The following is a 23,584-nucleotide window of genomic DNA, read 5'->3' as shown; positions in this document are numbered from 1 at the left end:
AATACAGATTTGATTAAAAAATTCTATATATTACATCACAAATCCACACTCCTGAATTGCAAAACACAAAAGATGTCAATATTATCGTATGGTGACAAAGGTAATGCAATGCTGTATCAAGGTGCCCTGGCAATTCCAGCCTGTCTAATCACTACACAATTATATTTTGTTTGTAAACTAAAATTGTAATAAGTTATATATTTGTCATATGAAATATTCTAATTTAATGGAACCACATATACCTATATTTAAAATAATTTATTGCTGTACCATTCAGAGGTATATTCTAATGTAGCATTTTTTTAAAAGTTGTTTCATGTGAATTGTTTAATGTTGGTTGCACATTATCATTGGAAGTCAAAGTTCAGTGGCAGCTCAGTCCTTTGAAATTATGAAGGCGATTATACCATTTGAAAGATGGCTTTTTCTTAACTTTCCTAATTATCAAGCTCTACAGATAAAGCACAAAACTGTATTTGTTTGAAATATTGTCTTGTCTCACCTGGTCTTCCTTAAGTACCTACCTCTTTAAATTGTGAAACTGATGGTGTTTTCAGTATTTGAATGGGAATTAAGAGATATTTCAACAGTTTGTTCCCTGTGTGTCCTCTTATGTGAACTTATCATTTTTAGCAGTTTTAGGAGATGGTTTTTAACAGAAGCTCCAACAAAGGCATAAACAATAGGATTTAAACAACTGTGGAAAAGGGCTGCACTTTCTGTGATGAGAATGGCAATGTCCAGGTTTTTACTGGCCTCACACATAATTATAAATGAATAGATCACATCCACTGCTCTGATAAACTTGACAATATTGTATGGTATCTGAGTCAAAAAAAATACACCTACAACTGCCAGCAGTACTCTGAATGCCCTCCACTTCTTCACGTTTGGGGACCACATTAGAGTTTTGGCCACTCTTGTGTAGCAGAATACCATGATTACAAATGGGATCACAAAACTGAAAATCACTTCCAGAAACTGAATAGCTGCTTTTGTATTCCTGGCCATTGTAGCAGGATAAACTGAAATGCAAACTCGCCTGGTTTCTTTTTCTTTTACTGTTGAAAATATTAGTTGGGGCAAACTGAGGATGATTGCAGCCATCCAGACAACAATCAAAACAAAGATATATTCCTGTTTTCTTGGTCTGTCCTGGTTTCTAAACATAGCTTGGTATCTGTCCAGACTGATGCAAGCAAGGAAAAACATCCCACAGCTGAAATTCATGACATACAAGGCAGAGGTTATTTTGCACATGGCTTCTCCCAGCTCCCAGCCATGAACAGCATCAGCTGCCCAGAATGGGAGGGTGAACAGAAGGAGGAGATCAGCTATAGCCAGATTTAAAATGTATATGTCCGTCTTGGTCTTAAGTCTCTTATAATAGATGTAAACAGCCACCACTAATGAGTTTCCAGAAATTCCTATTATTAGAGCCAAAGAGTAGAAAATGGGCAGAAAGATCTTTCCAAAGTTGCGAACATCATCCTTGTAACAAAGAGTATGGTAGTATTCATAACTTTCATTGAAAGTTATATTATATTCATACTCATAATCCTCTTCATCTAGTGACTCCATGAAGCTGGCTGCAGAAAGAAATTCAAATATATTATAAATAGTATATAAAACTAGAAATATAACAGAATTTTTATTTTCATCATTGAAGTAAAATATTTTGATTAACATCTCATTCTATGAGCCTTGTATTGTATACTTACAGTATGTTTACAGTTTTACTCTGTTTGCAAACTACATACTAAGGGCTTTGTGCTCACTTTTAATATTATTATATCGGCACTAAAGAATAATGGTTGATTTTAATATCAAAAAGGAGCATGGTACAACTGCAAAAAAAAACAAATTATTATGCAATATACATACCATTATCTGGTATTTTTCACTTTCTTTTTAGACTGGGAAAATTCTTAAGAGACTTATATTCTATCCTAAGTTGTTGTTCATTTAGAATATGCTGAAATGCATTAAAACTTTTTTCCCTTTCTTGGTAGACATTGGACATTTTTTGGTTAAAATTAGTATATACAGATTAAAATATGTAATAGCAGAACCTGAAAGTTCACTAGTGGAAAAAAACACCCTGTAGTTGCCACACTACATAGTTGAGATATGAGATTCAGGTAGGAGAATCAGCTGAGTGTATTAATGACACAATCACACACATATGGTAATATGGTATGGTTTATTCAATTCATAGTGTGTGTTGTGTTAAAGCATATTGACATTTATATCAGGTGTAACCTGACCCTGCAGCAATACAGGGCTGCATGCAACCTTGTAAATGATCATACAGACGACAAATTTATTTCTGTGGAATGTCAGTCCATGCCATTTCATCCTCAAGACTAAACTAGTCGAGGTTCATTTCTGACCAAAACTCATAAGGCAGAATCTGCTTTTATTACTAAACATTACAGACCACCATAGAGGTATTAACAAGTGAGTGGCAAAAATATGTTGGGAATGGTTGACTGAATGTTGGGAATGGTTGTCCTGCTTCAGGAGAACAATTGCATGGGGTGTGAATGCACATCTCTGATGCATACTTCTGTTTTTTGGTATAACACAACCTCTCTTCTAATGCACTGGCTTTAACTTGCATCCATAATTCTGAGCTGCCTAAAACAATGTTTTCAGCTGTGGGTGCCCTCTTTTTCCCACCATTGCCATCAGCAATGAATTGGAAATGACTCCTATCTAATTCATTTCACAGTGACAGAACATCCAATTTTTTGAAGACCCACTATATGATCAGACTCAACTCTGTTAATTGCTTAAACACAAAGGGCTCTTCACAAAGTACTGTACTGCACTGCACATGGTAACACAAACAGTCAGCGATGTGATTTTTGAGGTGTTTATTGCCATAGTGAACTCCATTGGCAATGGGACTTTGCCTGTCTTCTGTCTTTACCATATTGTATTACAATATTCCCTAATGGATTCCTTCTAGGTATTCTTTTTCACTTTCTATTGGTGAATATTCTTCTCACACAAAACTAACTTCCTAGTTAATTTGCCCATCACCATCCCACAGCAAAAATTAAATTAATTTTTCTTGGGAAATGAGTCTCTCCACCTAGCCACCTTCTTAAGTATAAAGTTGAATCTACCACCACCTGATATCTTTCTCTTATAAAATGTTATACTAAAACATTATTTTTCATTGCATGCTTAAAAAAAGATACAACATACTATTAAATCTATTTATTAACTATATATATATATATATATATATATATATATATATATATATATATATATATATATATATATATATATATATAAACTGCTCAAAAAAATTAAAGGAACACTTTGAAAACACATCAGATATCAATGGGAAAAAGAAATCCTCCTGGACATCTATACTGATATAGACTGGGTAATGTGTTAGGAACGAAAGGATGCCACATCGTTTGATGGAAATGAAAATGATCAATCTACAGAGCCCTGAATTCAAAAACGCCCCAAAAATCAGAGTGAAAAAATTATGTGGCAGGCTAGTCCATTTTGCCAAAATTTAATTGCAGCAACTCAAAATTGTACACAGCACTTTGTATGGCCCCTGTGTTCTTGTATACATGCCTGACAACATCGGTGCATGCTTCTAATGAGATGACAGATGGTGTTGTGGAGGATCTCCTCCCAGATCTGGACCAGGGCATCACTGAGCTCCTGGACAGTCTGAGGTGCAACCTGGTGGCATTGGATGGACCAAAACATAATGTCCAGAGGTGTTCTATTGGATTTAGGTCAGGAAAGTGTGGTGGCCAGTCAATGGTATCAATTCCTTCATCCTCCAGGAACTGCCTGCATACTCTCACCACATGAGGCCAGGAATTGTCGTGCACCAGGAGCCACTGCACCAGCAAAGGGTCTGACAATGGGTCCAAGGATTTCATCCTGATACCTAATGGCAGCCAAGGTGCCTTTGTCAAGCCTGTAGCGGTCTGTGAGACCATCCATGGATATGCCTCCCCAGACGATCATTAACCCACCACCAAACTGCTCATGCTGAATGATGTTACAGGCAACATAATGTTCTCCATGGCTTCTCCAGACCCTTTCACTTCTGTCACGTGCTCAGGGTGAACCTGCTCTCATCTGTAAAAAGCACAGGGCACCAGTGGTGCATCTGCCAATTCTGGTATTCTATGGCGAATGCCAATCGAGCTGCATGCTGCTGGGCAGTGAGCTCAGGGCCCATTAGAGGACATGGGGCCCTTGGGTCACCCTCATGAAGTCTTTCTGGTTGTTTGGTCAGAGACATTCACACCAGTGGCCTGCTGGAGGTCATTTTGTAGGGCTCTGGCAGTGCTCATCCTGTTCCACCTTGCCCAAAGGGGCAGATACTGGTCCTGCTGATGGGTTATGGACCTTCTATGGCCCTCTCCAGCTCTCCTAGAGTAACTGCTTGTCTCCTAGAATCTCCTCCATGCCCTTGAGACTGTGCAGGGAGACACAGCAAACCTTCTGGCAATGACACGTATTGATGTGCCATCCTGGAGAAGTTGGACTACCTGTGCAACCTCTGTAGGGTCCAGGTATCGCCTCATGCTACCAGTAGTGACACTGACTGTAGCCAAATGCAAAACTAGTGAAGAAACAGTCAGAAAAGATGAGGAGGGAAAAATGTCAGTGGCCTCCACCTGTTAAACCATTCCTGTTTTGGGGGTCAACTCATTGTTGCCCCTCTAGTGCATCTGTTGTTAATTTCATTAACACCACAGCAGCTGAAACTGATTAACAATCCCCTCTGCTACTTAACTGACCAGATTAATATCCCATAAGTTTCATTGACTTTATGCTATACTCTGATTAAAAGTGTTCCTTTAATTTATCTATACTAATAAAAGGCAAAGCCCTCACTCACTCACTCACTCACTCACTCATCACTAATTCTCCAACTTCCCGTGTAGGTAGAAGGCTGAAATTTGGCAGGCTCATTCCTTACAGCTTACTTACAAAAGTTGGGCAGGTTTCATTTCGAAATTCTACGCCTAATGGTCATAACTGGAAGGTATTTTTCTCCATTAACTGTAATGGAGTTGAGCTGGAATGGCGTGGGGGAGTTTTGTGTGACATCATCACGCCTCCCGTAATCCGTGAACTGACTGTCAGCGCAGTGCGTAGAAAACCAGGAAGACCTCCAAAAGCGCTTAAGAAAACATGCATTATATAATTGAGAAGGCAGCGAAACAATAAGAAGTGGCGAGTGACATATACTACCATATTCATGAGTGTTGCCAGCTCGGAAAGAAAGCAAGGTGTAAACCTAAACTTTAAATTAAGTTCATAGACAGGCTACGCTGGCGTTTCACATACCCACAGGTAATCACGGGATACAAGTTTAATGAGAGGGCGCGGGATATAAGCGAGTTTTGATCACTTTGTAACTAAGTTAAAATTGTAGGTGAAGGGGTGTGCTTATGCAAATTCCGAGACTGTGTTTGTGGGGATTGACAGTTAAAGGCGGGTGGGGAGTCACGTCATCATCTCCCCTCCCACCTCATTTTGCTCTGAGCTGAGCTCAGCGGCTACGCTGTCTTCGAAGCAACCGTCAGACTGCCACCAAATACTCACAGAAAAATCCACAAGTTAATACACCGCTGTCTCTAGAGTTTCTACACACTGAATCCTCCAGGCACTACTTACAAAAGGTCACATTGACAATGCGTGTTACGTTATTTTTAAAATCTTTCCTTTTCTTAGCACAAGCACAGCTGAGAAGCTTGATGCATGTGCTCCATAGCGTTAAAAATAATGCATTTAATCACACTTTGCATTACAAGCAAAGGGAGCTTTTGTCAATGCATGATTTCCTGGTACACGATTACATTGATCAAGCGCATCCGATTCATTTTACCCTCGCACCACCTTAGTTTGAGAAGAAGTATGAAAAAATATGAGGTTAACACAGAAAAACAGATCACCAATTCAAGCTTTATGAATAATCGATTAAGCCATCAATAATTGTTTTGGTAAAGCCATCCTCCTTCCATTTTATAATTTTTCCGCCACTAGCCATGATTAAATGAGCGGTAAAAAGTAAGAGCAAAGCGAGGGTGACTTATTTAGGCAGGCATATATATGACAGCAACACTCATGACAATGTCAATCATGTTACGTTATTATTAAAATGTTTCCTTTTCTTTTCATTACTTCTTTAACACACTACTTCTCCGCTGCGGTAGCGGGTATTTTGCTATATATATATATATATATATAATGACCTCCAAAAGCTGAGACTTTTGATATCATGAGCGTGTCTGCAAAACTGGGGTCTCCTGCCCAGCAAAAGTCGAGCAGCCAGCGCGTGCATAGCTGTGCCGGCCTTTGAGGCGCTGACTGCGCTTCTGCCTTAAGTCAAAGTGAGCACTTTTAATTTTTCATCCTCCCCTGCGCTATAGCCCAGACAAGTGCAAACCACGGGACCCCTTTTCTACACCACGGCAAAATAATATTAAGGCGATTCACACTTTCTTTTGCATTATCGATTATCAGGTCCTCACCTCGAATTATGAAGACACGCACACGAGTGGAGGACTGACAGTGCCATCACAGCCGATTAATGGCGGGGCGTCTCACCAGTCTACACAAGACCCACGCGACTGTCCCCAAAAGGCGATCATAGCGTCAGCGAACACATCTCTCTATACTATATAAAAGAAAAGGCAACTTTCCTTTCTTTACACCTTTTTCCTTTTATCCCAAACCAAAGTCTTTCTCTCTTAACACTGCAGAGGACACAAAACTAATTTTCTTTAAATGCCGGTAAGGCACATTACCAGAGGCACAAATTTGAGCGTTCACATAGAAAATGTAATTTCAATGTACCTGTACTTCTTAAAACGTTAATGTTTTACTGTTTAATAACTTATAGACTATAATTTATTATTTTTCCCTTGCACTCAGTGACCAAACCTATACACACACATATAGACACATACAAACATACACACAAGTATATGTATGTGTATATATATATACACACACACACACACATACATACACACATATATATAATTTGTGTGTGTGTATGTATGTATATGTGTGTATATATGATGTAGATAGGTATGTATGTATATATATATATATATATGTGTATATGTAGATATGTATATAGATATGTAGATATGAAGATATGTATGTGTATATATATATGTATATTATATATATATGTATGTGTGTATGTGTGTGTGTATATATATATGACAGCAGCAATCCAAGCTGTGAGAAAACAGTAAAAAGAGGCGTGTCAGGCGTGTGGTACATTTTCTGATGCAGCTGCGAAAACAACTTTGTGGCGCTGCCGCCAAATACACAAAACAATTACTTTGACAATCATGTTACATTATTTTTAAAATGTTTCCTTTTCTTTTTCATAACTTCTTTAACACATGACATCGCTGTGAAGCGTGGGTATTTTGCTATATATATATATATATCACAGCGACACTCATAACAGTGACAAAACAATTACATTGACAATCATGTTACGTTATTTTCAAAATGTTTCCTTTTCTTTCTCTTTTCTTCTTTAACACACTACTTCTCCGCTGCCAAGCGGGGTATATATATATATATATATAGATAGAGATATATATATATAGTTAGATATGAGAACAACATATATATATATATAGATACATAGATACATATATATATATATATATATATATATATATATATATATATATATATAGATATGAGAACAACACTCATATCAATGACAAAACAATTACATTAACAACCATGTTACGTTATTTTTAAAATTTTTCCTTTTCTTTTTCGTACCTTCTTTAACATACTACTTCTCCGCTGCGAAGCGCGGATATTCTGCTAGTATATATATTTATATATACAGTAGAACCTCGGTATACGTCCTTAATTCGTTCCAGACCCTATGACTTATACCAAACAGGACGTATACTAAACAAATTTTTCCCATAAGAAATAATGGGAAAATGATTAATCCGTTCCCATGAAAAAAAAAATCCTATCGCTATTGGCATATTATACATTGATGGGGTTGTATAAAATAATTTAAACACTGCTTAATACAAAAATACATAAATACAAAAGCAATTAGATAAAATAAATGAAAATTTTACCTCACTTTACTTTTTAATAACATCTTTGTTTTTCAGAATCGTAGGTACCGTCATTCTCGGCAAACGGTATGCAACAGCCATGTCCCAGATACGCATGCCACCTTCATACTTTTCAACAATCAATTCAAATTTACATGAAAAAAACACAAAATCACGTTGTGACGATGCGGTTTTGCTGTATGCTCCCATCTGCTGCCGGGGAGCCCTTGAACCCTACACCGTCGGTAATGTGCCTCACTGCTTTCCTCATCGGTAACAACAAAGCAAGGGGATGGTGAAAAAGTGCAAAGCGCTTTTATTAAAACAATTAAAAAAACAAGGTGTTCACATTAAAGTGCAGTCTCCAAAGTTCCAATAAATAATCCATAAAATCAGAAGTGAAACGTGGAGGTTAAAAACAATTGAAAAAAGTCTTCTTAAAAACAACAAAGTTAAAATAGAGCAGGAAGCATTCTTTAAAAAAAAAAAAAGAAGAAGCCCGGTGCCTTTTTACTTGGCAGCTTCCCAACAGGGGAGTCGCCCTACTTGCAGCTGACGTTAACTCACTTCAGCTACTTTGCTCGCTCTCTCTCACTCTCTCTCTCAGCCTCCCATCCGTTCTTTCTTTTTCCTCCCCTTCTAGCTGACTCGCACTTCTGTTTATCAAGATAAGCAGCCCCAGGAACAATCATGAATGTGGACGGTCCCTCACAAGTGCACTTTGGTGAGAAACGCCCACATCGCTAATCGCCCTGACAACCTTCAGCCACATAACCACCACGCCCCTGTGGTGTTATGGGTCCACAGCTCGTGGAGAAAAGGCCATTGATTTTAAATAAATAATCACCGCACCTGAGGCGGCTTCGTGAGGGGGGCGTTGTTGTAGCGAGCCGCGGGGCAGTCGTCGATGTGGGCGTTTCTCACCGTGTGCACAGGTGAGGAACTGCCCACATTCGTGATTGCTCCCGTGGCTAATGCTGCAGCTGTGATGGCCCCTCACGTTTTTAAAAGAAGCGCAAGTCGGTAGTGGGGAGAAAGAGGGAGAATCGATTGGAGAGAAAGGAAAGGAGAGGACGGAGGTTACAGGGAGCGTGGAAGCAAGCGGTGCAGGAGAGAGACGGACACGCGAGGCGTGTGGTGGCCAGCGATCGGCCTCGTGGGCAGCTGCGAGGAAGCTGGGTGTTGGGCCGACACCCAGGTGTTTGTGTAGATGTCGCTCCCGTTGAGTGATCTGGTAGCGGGAGTGACAAGGTGAAAGCGACGGGCCGCAGAGAGGCCATGGAAAAGGCAGCGGAAGTCGGGAGACTTGGTGATGGAATCCCCAACGTGGGCGACCTGGCCGTTGAGGGTAATCAAGTCTCGGGGACTGGGATGAGTGCCAGACCGAAGCCAGGGATCGGGAGGTCTCCAGTCTCGAGCGTGTGATGTAGGAGGGCAGCTGCAGAGGCGTCTTGCCTGCTGCTAAGCCCGTCGGGATAAGCAGGTGAGACGCATACAGAAAAGAAGCACCAAGCTTATTTGTTGTTGTTTTTAAAGACAGCTTCCTGATCATTTTAACCTCTCGATTTTAAGGATTGTTTTTCTATTGAGTTTTAACCTCCACGTGTTCTTTTTATGGATTATTTATTTAATGAATATGAAGAACTGCACTATTTATTTGAACACTGTTTTTGTTTTGTTGATTTTTAATAAAAGCACTGTTGCACTTTTTGTATACCTTCCCCTTGCTGGAATCATTTGCCTCCATTGACTAGCTCACTCGGTTTCATTATCGACGGTGTGAGGTTCGAGTGCTTCCAATAGCAAAGGGAGTGTGGAGCCAGAACCCACATCGTCACAGCCCCCTTACCAAGCTGCGAGCGTGGTGATTATTTATTTTAAAGCTGGACTTTGACAGGAGCTGTGGTCCCGCTATACCACACACGTGAAAGTTCACAGAGAGTTATAGCGTGGATTGTTCACTGAATGCTAGCAACTTTGTCTCGAGAGAGGTAAACAAGGTTAGCATGCGAGTAGTATTCCAAACAAAGGTCGTATACCAAGCAAAATTTTTTCTGTCCAAAAAGGACATATACCAAGTAGGACTTATTCCAAAACAGACGTATACCGAGGTACCACTGTGTGTGTATACAGTGGTGTGAAAAACCATTTTCCCCCTTCCTGATTTCTTATTCTTTTGCATGTTTGTCACACAAAATGTTTCTGATCATCAAACACATTTAACTATTAGTCAAATATAACACAAGTAAAAACAAAATGCAGTTTTTAAATGATGGTTTTTATTATTTAGGGAGAAAAAAATCCAAACCTACATGGCCCTGTGTGAAAAAGTAATTGACCCCTTCTTAAAAAATAACCTAACTGTGGTGTATCACACCTGAGTTCAATTTCCGTAGCCACCCCCAGGCCTGATTACTGCCACACCTGTTTCAATCAAGAAATCAATTAAATAGGAGCTGCCTGACACAGAGAAGTAGACCAAAAGCACCTCAAAAGCTAGACATCATGCCAAGATCCAAAGAAATTCAGAAACAAATGAGAACAGAAGTAATTGAGATCTATCAGTCTGGTAAAGGTTATAAAGCCATTTCTAAAGCTTTGGGACTCCAGCGAACCACAGTGAGAGCCATTATCCACAAATGGCAAAAACATGGAACAGTGGTGAATCTTCCCAGGAGTGGCGGCCGACCAAAATTACCCCAAGAGCGCAGAGACGACTCATCCGAGAGGTCACAAAAGACCCCAGGACAACGTCTAAAGAACTGCAGGCCTCACTTGCCTCAATTGAGGTCAGTGTTCACGACTCCACCATAAGAAAGAGACTAGGCAAAAACGGCCTGCATGGCAGATTTCCAAGACACAAATTACTGTTAAGCAAAAAGCACATTAGGGTTCGTCTCAATTTTGCTAAGAAACATCTTAATGATTGCTAAGACTTTTGGGAAAATACCTTGTGGACTGATGAGACAAAAGTTGAACTTTTTGGAAGGCAAATGTCACATACATCTGGCGTAAAAGGAACACAGCATTTCAGAACATCATACCAACAGTAAAATATGGTGGTGGTAGTGTGATGGTCTGGGGTTGTTTTGCTGCTTCAGGACCTTGAAGGCTTGCTGTGATAGATGGAACCATGAATACTACTGTCTACCAAAAAATCCTAAAGGAGAATGTCCGGCCATCTGTTCGTCAACTCAAGCTGAAGCGATCTTGGGTGCTGCAACAGGACAATGACCCAAAACACACCAGCAAATCCACCTCTGAATGGCTGAAGAAAAACAAAATGAAGACTTTGGAGTGGCCTAGTCAAAGTCCTGACCTGAATCCAATTGAGATGCTATGGCATGACCTTAAAAAGGCGGTTCATGCTAGAAAACCCTCAAATAAAGCTGAATTACAAAAATTCTGCAAAGATGAGTGGGCCAAAATTCCTCCAGAGCGCTGTAAAAGACTCATTGCAAGTTATCGCAAACGCTTGATTGCAGTTATTGCTGCTAAGGGTGGCCCAACCAGTTATTAGGTTCAGGGGCAATTACTTTTCACACAGGGCCATGTAGGTTTGGATTTTTTTCCCCCTAAATAATAAAAACCATCATTTAAAAACTGCATTTTGTGTTTACTTGTGTTATATTTGACTAATGGTTAAATGTGTTTGATGATCAGAAACATTTTGTGTTACAAACATGCAAAAGAATAAGAAATCAGGAAGGGGGTAAATAGTTTTTCACACCACTGTGTGTGTGTGTATATATATATATTGTGGAAGACTGCCGGCTTCCGAGGCCGGGCCGCACCCCCAGGCCGACAGGAGGAGCTCTCCGACAGCGGGATCGTGCCCGAGGTCCAGCAGGGCCTTATGGACTCTGTGGTGTTTATACACAGCCCTGCTGGATACCTTGGGCGCCACCAGGAGTCGCTGTGGGGGGACTTATGGGCTCTGTTGTGCCTTATGACCCGGGAGTACGTCACGGTCACGTGACAGGAAGGTATGGCGTGCTCCTGGGTTGAAATAATAGACTGATTGCCCTGACCCGGAAGGAATAGGGAACTGTGGACTGCTGGGACAGGAACACCTCCGGGTCAGGGGCTATAAAAGGACGCTGCCTCAGTCCAGACACTGAGCTGTGCTGGGTGGGAGAGGAGCAAAGTGTCTGGGCGAGGAGGAGAGGTTATTGTGTGGTTATTGAGTTTATTGGTGTGTGTGTATTTGAGAAGAGTGTGGAAGGTGCTTGGTGCACTGTAAGAAAATAATAAAAGGTCTGGGACTGTTCCCTGGTGACAGGAGTCGTACCTGAGGGTTCGAGGGTGCACTACTGCCCCCTACTGCCACACTGGCGTAGCCGGCAGGATTCTCTGGCCGTCTATTGGCAGAGGACCTGCATAACAAAGAAATTTTGTGTGGGCAGACAACCCTCAGGGGATTCCCCATCTTTACACGGAGGTGCACAACACCACCCGCTGCCAAGGAAGCGGCAACACTGCGTGTTATCCCGCTCTACAGGACCATGGGAAAGAAAACGGGAAAAAAGAAGGTCAGTCCCAGCCGCCTGCAGGGCATGACGGACGCCGCGATGTCCTGGACCCTCCTGACGGGAGCGAGGAAGACAGAGCGCTGATCACGGGCCAAACAAGCCCGGGCGCGAAGACCGGACACGGACAATTGCCGGCGCATCATACTCCCTAGACGGTCCGGGGTGCCGCATTCCATTGCGGGCGGCTGCAGGTAAACCGCCCGGCGTCCGTCTTTTCCTATTTTGCAGGCGTCCGCGGGAGGATTGCAGCGGCGTCTTGGATGACGGCCTCATGCCTCGGCAAAATGGCCGCGGCTCCCAGAAGGCAAGTCGCGGTGAAAGGCGGCTAGAGACATCCGCGGTTGGGGACAACAGACTGGTCACCCGCGGGGGGTGTCGGGGCGGTGGAGGAAATCCGGAGTCCGCCGGCGAGGCCGGTCGTCCCCTAACGGGTCGAGCCTCCTCGAAGGGGGGAAGGCGGGCGCCGCCGCCGAAAGAAAGCCGCCGACAAAGAGGGCGGGTTGTGGCTGGCGAGTCTGGCGGTAAAGGAGAAGGCAGATCGCAGCCGGCTTGTAGTAGCCAGCCGTCCCTCTGAAGACTCCAACTCCCAGGAGCCTGTGCGCGACCCAGCGGAACACGTGCCTGGAGGCGACGTGCTCATTGGTTCCCGGCCGGAAGGTAAGCTCAGCTGAGGCGACAATGCAGCCGGCCGTGATAACTGACTGTTTGGACTTACGGGGTCTCGAGAAATACCTCGAGCCCCTGCACCGTTTCTTACAGGACTTACAACAGCTGAAGGAACGTGTGGAGGACTTGGGAGCGGCGGCTGCAGCCCGTTAAAGGGTCTACAGGACTACGTGCAGCGGCTGGGCGGGAAGCTCGGAGATGATCGATGCGGGAGTACAGGTGAGTCCCTCCCGTGTCGTAGAGTGTAAGGGGACACAGTGCGATCGGGCACCGCTGAGAATGAGTAGCGCGTGTCAAAGCACTGTGTACCCGACAAGAGACTGGGGCACGCGATGACCGAATGGTGGGGACTGGAGCAAACAGCCGGGGCATGCGCTTGGCGTGGCTTTCGGGGCAGTACGGCTCACCAGGACCCGACCGGTCTTAAGTCGCGGGTAGCGCCGGTGGTAGGAGTGCGGGGATGCGCCGCTCGTGCGGTGCAGCTGAATAGTGCTGTTCATCGGTGCGGGACGGTGCAAATGACGCCGACTCCCAGTAGGCGGAAGGTAGCGGGTGTGCAGACAGCACAGAGGCTCTCCTCTTCCCATGGAGGGCCTCAGGCTGAGCGCAAGCCCCACATTAACCGGGAGATCCCGAAAAGGAATGGTGGGTCTCCCAACAGGATGGAAGGAAGGCTTAAGGGCCGCCAGGCGGCCGTGATGACTTCCCTGGCAGATGAAAGAGCGGAGACGGCGCTGACGGAGTTCCCGAGATGTTTTTGGTCCCGCAGAGGGAAGCAACCAGGAGGGCTTCGTCGGTGCTATAATTGCCGGCAACCGGGCCACGTGAGGCGCCATTGTCCCCGGGGAGACAGGAGGTACACCGTCCCCCCAAGGTTCGCTCGACGACAGGGACAACGCATTCAAGGCCGGATGGCGCGTCCTCCTGGAGGAGGACGTCCCTCGGGCGGACGCTCCGCCCCAGAAGTCGTCACTAAGGGGAACTGTGGAAGACTGCCGGCTTCGAGGCGGGCCGCACCCCAGGCCGACAGGAGGAGCTCTCCGACAGCGGGATGCGTGCCCGAGGTCCAGCAGGGCCTTATGGACTCTGTGGTGTTTATACACAGCCCTGCTGGATACCTTGGGCGCCACCAGGAGTCGCTGTGGGGACTTATGGGCTCTGTTGTGCCTTATGACCGGAGTACGTCCGGTCCGCGTGACAGGAAGGTATGGCGTGCTCCTGGGTTGAAATAATAGACTGATTGCCCTGACCCGGAAGGAATAGGGAACTGTGGACTGCTGGGACAGGAACACCTCCGGGTCAGGGGCTATAAAAGGGCGCTGCCTCAGTCCAGACACTGAGCTGTGCTGGGTGGGAGAGGAGCAAAGTGTCTGGGCGAGGAGGAGAGGTTATTGTGTGGTTATTGAGTTTATTGGTGTGTGTGTATTTGAGAAGAGTGTGGAAGGTGCTTGGTGCACTGTAAGAAAATAATAAAAGGTCTTGGACTGTTACCTGGTGACAGGAGTCGTACCTGAGGGTTCGAGGGTGCACTACTGCCCCCTACTGCCACAATATATATATATATATATATATATATATATATATATATGTATACACACACACATGCATACAGTTAGATCCATAAGACAGTGACAACGTTTTCAGAATTTTGGCTCTGTACACCACCACAATAGATTTGAAACAAAGCATTCAATATGTCATTGAAGTATAGACTTTCATCTTCAATTTAAGCAGTTTAACAAAAATATTGTATGAGCTGTTTAGAAAAGACAGACTTTTTATACATGGTCCCCCTATTTTCAGGGGCTCAGAAGTATTTGAACAAACTAATGTAATCATGAATATAATGATCATTTTCAAAACTTTTCAATCAATGACTGCCTGAAGGCTGTAACCCATAGCCTTCTCCAAATGCTGGGTTTCCACACTAGTGATGCTTTGCCAGGCCTTTACTGCAGCTGTCTTCAGTTGCCACTTGTTTGTTGAACTTTCTGTAATCAGTTTTGTCTGCAGCAAGTGCAATGGATGTTCAGTTGGGTTGAGGTCAGTTGACTGACTTGGCTATTGAAGAATATTTTACTCCTTGAAAAGCACTTGATTTGCTTTCACGCTATGCTTTGGCTCATTGTCTATCTGTACTGAAAAGCATCATCCTCTCCATTTTGCAGCATTTGGCTGAATCTAAGCAGATAAGTATTAGCCTGTACACTTCAGAATTCATTCTGCTACATTTTTTTTTACATTTTATTGAATTTATTCATATTAAATAACAAGTCAAATTAAAAAAAACTAGGTTAGAATCAAATCAGCACCTACCCTTGAAAAAAGAGAGCTAGGCCAACAGAGTAAGACTTCGATAGGATAAATAAATAATTAAACAAAACAAAAAAAAAAAAAATAAGGGAAGAGAATCCGCTTCCTCAATTGAAATACTTATTGTAAAATGTTATTGATTAGATCCTGCCAGGTTTTAAAAACGTTTTGCACAGATCCCCTAAGTGAGAATTAGATTTTTTTCCAGTTTCAAATAATACAGTACATCCGGAAAGTATTCACAGCGCATAACTTTTTACACATTTTGTTATGTCACAGCCTTTTTCCAAAATGGATTAACACCCTATAATGACAATGTCAAAAAAGTTTACTTGAGGTTTTTGCAAATTTATTAAAAATAAAAAAAATCACATGTACGTAAGTATTCACAGCCTTTGCTCAAAACTTTGTCGATGTACCTTTGGCAGCAATTACAGCCTCAAGTCTTTTTGAATATGATGCCACAAGCTTGGCACACCTATCCTTGGCCAGTTTCGCCCATTCCTCTTTGCAGCACCTCTCTAGCTCCATCAGGTTGGATGGGAAGCGTCGGTGCACAGCCATTTTATGATCTCTCCAGAGATGTTCAATTGAATTCAAATCTGGGCTCTGGCTGGGCCACTCAAGGACATTCACTGAGTTGTCCTGAAGCCACTCCTTTGATATCTTGGCTGTGTGTTGAGGGTCGTTGTCCTGCTGAAAAATGAACCGTCGTCCCAGTCTGAGGTCAAGAGCGCTTTGGAGCAGGTTTTCATCCAGGATTTCTCTGTACATTGCTGCAGTCATCTTTCCCTTTATCCTGACTAGTCTCCCAGTTCCTGCCGCTGAAAAACATCCCCACAGCATGATGCTGCCACCATCATGCTTCTCTGTAGGGATGGTACCTGGTTTCCTCCATACATGACGCCTGGCATTCACACCAAAGAGTTCAATCCTTGTCTCATCAGTCCAGAGAATTTTGTTTGTCATGGTCGGAGAGTCCTTCAGGTGCTTTTTGACAAACTCCAGGCGGGCTGCCATGTGCCTTTTTTCTAAGGAGTGGCTTTCGTCTGGCCACTCTACCATATAGGCATGATTGGTGGATTGCTACAGAGATGGTTGTCCTTCTGGCAGGTTCTCCACATTCCACAGAGGACCTCTGGAGCTCTGACAGAGTGACCATCGGGTTCTTGGTCACCTCCCTGACTAAGGCCCTTCTCCCCCGATCGCTCAGTTTAGATGGCCGGCCAGCTCTAGGAAGAGTCCTGGTGGTTTCGAACTTCTTCCACTTATGGATGATGGAGGCCACTGTGCTCATTGGGACCTTCAAAGCAGCAGACATTTTTCTGTAACCTTCCCCAGATTTGTGCCTCGAGACAATCCTGTCTCGGAGGTCTACAGACAATTCCTTTGACTTCATGCTTGCTTTGTGCTTGGACATGAACTGTCAACTGTGGGACCTTATATAGACAGGTGTATGCCTTTCCAAATCATGTCCAATCAACTAAATTTACCACAGGTGGACTCCAATTAAGCTTCAGAAACATCTCAAGGGTGATCAGGGGAAACAGGATGCACCTGAGCTCAATTTTTAGCTTCATGGCAAAGGCTGTGAATACTTATGTACATTTGCTTTCTCACTTTTTTTATTTTTAATAAATTTGCAAAAATCTCAAGTAAACTTTTTTCACGTTGTCATTATAGGGTGTTGTGTGTAGAATTCTGAGGAAAAAAATGAATTTAATCCATTATGGAATAAGGCTGTAACATAACAAAATGTGGAAAAAGTGATGCGCTGTGAATACTTTCCGGATGCACTGTATATAACATCAGTTACCCACTGACTTATAAGAGGTTTGTTAAGTTTCTTCCAGTTGAGCAAGATAAATCTACGCGTCAATAGTGTAGTAAAGGCAATTACAGTTTGTTTGTCCTTTTCTACCTTAAGCCCATCTGGAAGTACACCATACACAGCTGTTAGTAGATTAGGAGACATTATGACACCAAGGCTGTCTGCAAAAATTTTGTTAATATGGTGCACACCCAGAACATTTGGCCCAATGAGGCTGTAACTTGATTACAAAGTTTGCAGATCGGATTGGATCTTGCCCTGGAAAATTTGGACAATTTTAAAAGAGACAGATGTGCTTGATAGATAATTTTAAGTTGAATAATTGTATGCTTTGCGCATATGGAGCTTGAATGAATTTCTCTGCATTGCTGCCTTCCAGTCCTTTTCTGAAATGTTGAATGAGAGATCCTTTTCCCATTGTACTCTGGGATCTTTGAAAGGGAGGGATTTAAAAATATTTTTGTATATTACAGAGACGCTGTCTGAGTCCTCAAGACTGATCAATATTTTTTCCAGAGTAGAAATTGGTGGGAGGTTGGGCAGGTTTTGTTTAGCAAAGTTTCTAATTTAGAGGTAGTGAAAGAAATGTATTGCTGGAAAATTAAATTTGGAGTGTAATTGTTGGTAGGATGCGAAGACGTTGTCTATGTATAGATCTTTGAGTGATTTATTCCTGAATGTTTTCCAGAGATTAAAAACTGTATATGTTTGAGAGGGTGGAAAAAGGTGGTTATTGTGCAGAGTTCCACAGATAGAAGCTTCTTTGTCTTCAAGTACTTCCTACATTGGTTCCATATTCTGAGTGGATGAAGCACAATTGGGTTTTTAGTATGTTGACAATAACTCTTATTTGCTGGGGTGCAAAGCAAGGAATATAAAGAAGTACTGCAGGATTTTATTTCTATTGCAGGCTAAGCCTGTGTATGTTGTCACACACTCAACTCAGAGTCATAGAAAGTTTTGGGGCAGCCACCTGTATAAATGATTTCCTGGCTGCAAAGTTGTTTAAATAAATACGGCACTAATGTGCACAAAACCTAGTCCAAAACAGAATTGAGAGAATAGGGAAAAGGCGAAGGCTTTTAAAGGGGAAGACAGGAAGTGAGATTAAAGGGGTTGGGCTCATGAAGGTCTTCAGCCATAGGTTCGAGCCCGGACGTGACATCACAAGGGCGGAGCCGGCAAAGTCTCCTTCCATAGGCTCGGTCCCGGAAGTGACGTCAAGAGGGCCAGGTGGGATCTCCCGTGAATGGTCTACAGGAAAGCGAGAGAAAGAGTCAGTGCACTCTGCCACATCCCGGTATGACTCAGAATTGCGCTTACTCAAGCCCTTTAGCTGCCACCCATGCGCACGTGTGTGACAATGTTCATCTATTTCTGTCAATGTCCAGGTTTTTTTTATAGCTTGTATATTTGCCACCCAGTGATAAAATTGTAAATTAGGTACAGCCATGCCACCTTCTGCCATTGTCTTTGTATGGTCGCCCTTTGGATGAGTGATTGTTTTGAATTCCAAATAAATAAGATTATGATTGAATCTAACTTCTTAAAAAATTATTTATTGATGTATATTGCAATGCTTTGAAATAGAAAAAGAAACTTAGGAAGAATTTCCATCTTGACAGTGTTAATTCTTCTAGCAAAAGTGAGATGAAGGGTAGACCATCTATGCAAGTCTTGCTTAAGTTTTTCCATGAAGACCACAAGTTGATAAAAATCTTTATGTTTACTTGTGATGTTTACCCCTAGGTGTTTAAATTGATATGCAATGATAAAAGGGAAGCTGTCCAATCAAATATTGTGAGCTTGAGAGTTCACTGGAAACTTGAACTTTTATTCAAATGAATTGTGAGACCTGAAATCATTTGAAATTCTGTTAGTGCTGTTAGGATTGCAGGTATAGTATTTTGTGGGTCTGCTGTATATAGTACCATATCATATGCATATAGTGAAATTTTTTGTTCAATTCTTTCTCTGATAATCCCCTTTATCTTATAAGCATTTCAACAGTGAACTGCCAGTGGCTTAATGGCAATTGCAAAAGCAGTAGCGACAGTACTGACAAGGGGCATCCTTATCTAGTACCACGTTCTAGTAGTCTGAAATAATGTGAATACAAACTGAAGCTTCTAGGCTAGTATACAGTAGTCTGATCCATGCACAAATGTTCGGGCCAAACCCACATTTCTCCAATGTAGTGAAAAGGTAGTTCCGTTCAGCCATACCAAATGCTTTTTCTGCATCCATTGATAATATCCCTGGGGTGTTAGATTTTGTGGGTGAATATATTACATTAGATAGGCGTCAAAGTTTGAAAGCTAAGTGTGTGCCTTTAACAAATCATGTTTAGTCTTATGATATTACCAAAGGAAGCACTTTTTCAATCCTTCTAGCTAGGACTTTAGAGAGTATCTTAACATTATTAATCAGAAGTGTGATTGGTCTGTATGATGCACATTGTAATAAATACTTATTTTGCGTAGAAAAGATGGTAATTAATACTTAGCAAAAAGCTTGGGATAGAATTTTATTGTCTCTAGCTTCTGTAAATGTTGCTAATAAAAGGGGAGCTAATTGAATTGAGAATTTTTTATAAAATTTGGTAGGGTAGCTGTCAGGACCTGCTGCATTCTCACTCTGAAGTGAGTTTATAGCATCTAGTAATTCTGATAGTGCCAGCGGTTTATCCAATTCTTTTTTAAGCTGAGTAGACTATAAGGACTTATAGTAGTGCATTATATTTTTATGGTCAATGATTTTTGTCTCCGTCTTTGTTGATAAATGCTGGGATTGCATTGTAAACTTCCTGTTTATGGATTTGTTGAACTAAGATCTTATTAGCTTTCTCTCTGTGTTCATAGTAATGATGTCTTGATTTAAAAAATGAGTTTTCTGTTTCGTTAGTTGTTAGGAGGTTGAGTTCTGTATGCAAAGCCTGTCTTTTCCTCTGAAGTGCCTCATTTGGACACCTGTCACGTTCTTGATCTATTCCGGTAATTTCACTGATTCCACCAATTTATTTTTGTGGAAAAGATATGAAGTAATCTGTCCTTTTAACGCTGGAATCCCTGAAGCCTACAAATAACCTTGTATTTCTGGGCCACCTTAAATTCCTTCTCACATCTCCATCAGTGTCTTTTGTTTTGTAAATGTGTTGATCAGCACAAGCCGCAAGCAGCCTGCTATCTCATCCCCCCCACTGCCAGAGCTCAACTCGGGCAAAAAGTTCTCCCAGCTCAAGTCTTATTTATCTGCATGTGAGGTTTCTGGAGTTGTATAGTGTAAATAAAACATTGTAATTTGGAATGTCACAACTAGACTGCAGAGCTTCCTGTGTTTGATTTTATTCAGGATCCTAGCTGCCCCACAGGGGAAAGACTTTCCAAGACTAAGGTTATAAAGCGTATGAAACTGTTTCTGGACAAAGGCAGAACTATAACAGAAGTTGTGTAGAGTGTGACGGGAGCTTCCACCTGCAGCTAGTCATTTGCATACTGAAGTAACATTGCACATGTACTTAGTCAGCATTACCATGTCAATCCAATTTTTCCAGGAGTTATTGCCATGAAGTGTATTGTTACTTTGCCACTTATAATTTTAAGGATTAAAAGTAGGGGTGGGCAATATGACCAAAATTCTATATCACAGTATTTTTCTAAATTATCCCGGTTTCACAGTATTCAACGGTATTTTTTTTCACATGCACGAGTGGATGTTAGCCACATTTTCCACTGCAATTACTGCAGTAGACTGACTAAGAATAACCTATTCCACTGTCATGAGCATTGTACATTGTACAAAAAAACATTTTAATGTGCACACAAGTATTAATACAGATTGCATGGCCCCATAAAGTGATAGTTTTCATTTCATAGGTGGCATTAATGAAGAGAAGGAATCACATTGCATGACAATTGCAGTCAAAATATAAAACCTTTTTATTGAACAAATTTTGCAAAAACTTAAACTATAGTTTTAACAACATATTTTCAACCATCCAAAGAGGCATTTAGACTTAGTAAAATATTCAGAGGTGCTTGTCAAAAGTTGTATTGCACTGAACATGTCTTAGAAAAGGAATAAATAGTAAATATTTTTTGTAAACCAACTACACTTTCTGTTAATGTTAACAATCTATGTCCACTGACACGTTAAAGTGACTTTTTAAACAACTTTACCATCATTAAATTGCATAATATTTAAACTTATAATGACAATAAAATAAATAATAGTATTATTACTGATAGTTGCACTATTACTTCAAGACTTCAAGCCCAGGTGCATTATACAGTATCCACCAAATTAAAATAAAACAAGTGCAACTTGGTGATGACAACTGAACCATCATTTAGGCAAACTGCATTAATTTGGACCTTGTTTTAAGCTAAGCTATATACATAAATAATAAAACTGCAACTTGCATTTATAATGTTTTTTGTGGTATAGCCCTACGGAATCGTATTAGGTCCACGGTGAAGAAAAAAAAATATGGACACAGGGAAGAAAGAAACAAAAAAACAAACTATATGTCGAGAATAAAGTTGACAACTTCATCCTAAAATTAATGTTTAATTTACTAGATTTTATCAAACCCCATCATAAGTTAATGCAGCACACTAAATGCTTTGTGTTATGTGTTCCCCGACCCAGTTGTTAATCACTATGCTTCTTAAACTGACTTCCTCCGCACTAAGAGGAGGCGCCAGCAACGATCACTGCACAGAATCCATTCACTTCATGATATTCGTGCTCTCTGAAATTTAGAAAGCTAAGATAAATACTTGATATCATTTTCATGATGAAATGCATTAAAGCAGGCATTAAACATGCCGATATTAATCATGTCAATATAGCATAACAAAACCCCACATCCTACATGACTTTGAAAGGAAACTGAAGCACGCCAAGTAAACCACCAGAAAAACATGCAAATTCAAGGCAGGGAACACCTGAGACACCCTTGCTGCGAGGCAACCTCCACGCCGCTGTGACCCCACATGATTAATACATGCTTTAATGCATTTCATCATGAAAATTATATCAAGTATTTATCTTAGCATTCTAAATGCTCAGAGAGCAGGAATATCATGAAGTGAATGTATTCTGTGCGGCGATTGCTGCCTGCACCTCCTCAGTGCAAGAGGAAGTCAGTTTAAGAAGCATGTAGCGATTAAAATGGCTCGAGGAACACTTAACACAAAGCATTTCATGTGCTATATAACTTATGATGGGGTTTCAGAAAATCTAGTAAATTAAATATTCATTTTACGATGAAGTTTCGTTTACGATGTTCTACTTTAATGACAAATTGCGAGAATAAAGTCAACATGTCCATTTTAGTCTTGACATAAACGGCGAGAATAAAGTAGAAATGTCGAGAATAAAGTCAGCATGTCGAATTTATTCTTGTCTTAAGTGTCGAGATTAAAGTGGAAATGTTGAGAATAAAGTCAACATGTCGTCACACTATTACACAGTACCCAGGTACATTACACTGTATTGAAAATAAATAAAACAAGTACAACTTGGCTTGCAGTAATATCCAGTAGTATAGAAACAGTATTTACACATTTGAACATAATGATCCACATCCGACCTTTTAAAACCAAAGTAACTCCAGGCAATGACCGTGACTCCCTTTTTTCGGCAAAAGTTCTTCTGTGTCATCATGTTCAACTTTATTGTCAGCTTCAGTTTCGGAATGTTCTCTGTTCATTTTCACCGTGCAATTCCTACACTACCACTACATATTTAGTGGTGTAGCAGTGAAAAAGAGCCCTCGGCCAACACCTCTGTGATTAGCAGTGTAGCAGTGAAAAAGGTCCCCATTTGAACAGTTTCCCGCTGCGCCACATTCTGAGCGTCGTTTAGGCAATTTAACCCGGTGTTGCGGTATAAGAAAAATCCATATCATAACAAAAATAAAAAACGGTTTACGGTATGAACCGGTATACCAGCCAGCACTAATTAAAAGCATCCATCCATCCATCCATTTTCCAACCCGGTGAATCCGAACACAGGGTCATGGGGGTCTGCTGGAGCCAATCCCAGCCAACACAGGGCACAAGGCAGGAACCAATCCTGGGCAGGGTGCCAACCTACCACAGACTAATTAAAAGCATAGATTA

General features: G+C 41.7%; 1 protein-coding gene across 1 annotated transcript in view; it reads right to left on the bottom strand.

Annotated features, from left to right (window-relative positions):
* Positions 1–307: 307 nt before the first annotated feature.
* Positions 308–23,584, bottom strand: part of LOC120529412 (atypical chemokine receptor 4-like) — a 32,733-nt gene continuing 9,456 nt past the window's right edge. Inside the window, exon 2 of the mRNA XM_039753189.1 lies at positions 308–1,589. Within this exon, the coding sequence (XP_039609123.1) occupies positions 529–1,581 (1,053 nt within the window). The 5' untranslated portion in view covers positions 1,582–1,589 and the 3' untranslated portion in view covers positions 308–528. The remainder of the gene's footprint in view (positions 1,590–23,584) is intronic.

Source organism: Polypterus senegalus, chromosome 5 (assembly GCF_016835505.1).
Source record: "Polypterus senegalus isolate Bchr_013 chromosome 5, ASM1683550v1, whole genome shotgun sequence".
Lineage (NCBI taxonomy): Eukaryota > Metazoa > Chordata > Cladistia > Polypteriformes > Polypteridae > Polypterus > Polypterus senegalus.
Note: the sequence above shows the minus strand (reverse complement) of the source record. Positions and strands in the feature narration are given on the sequence as shown.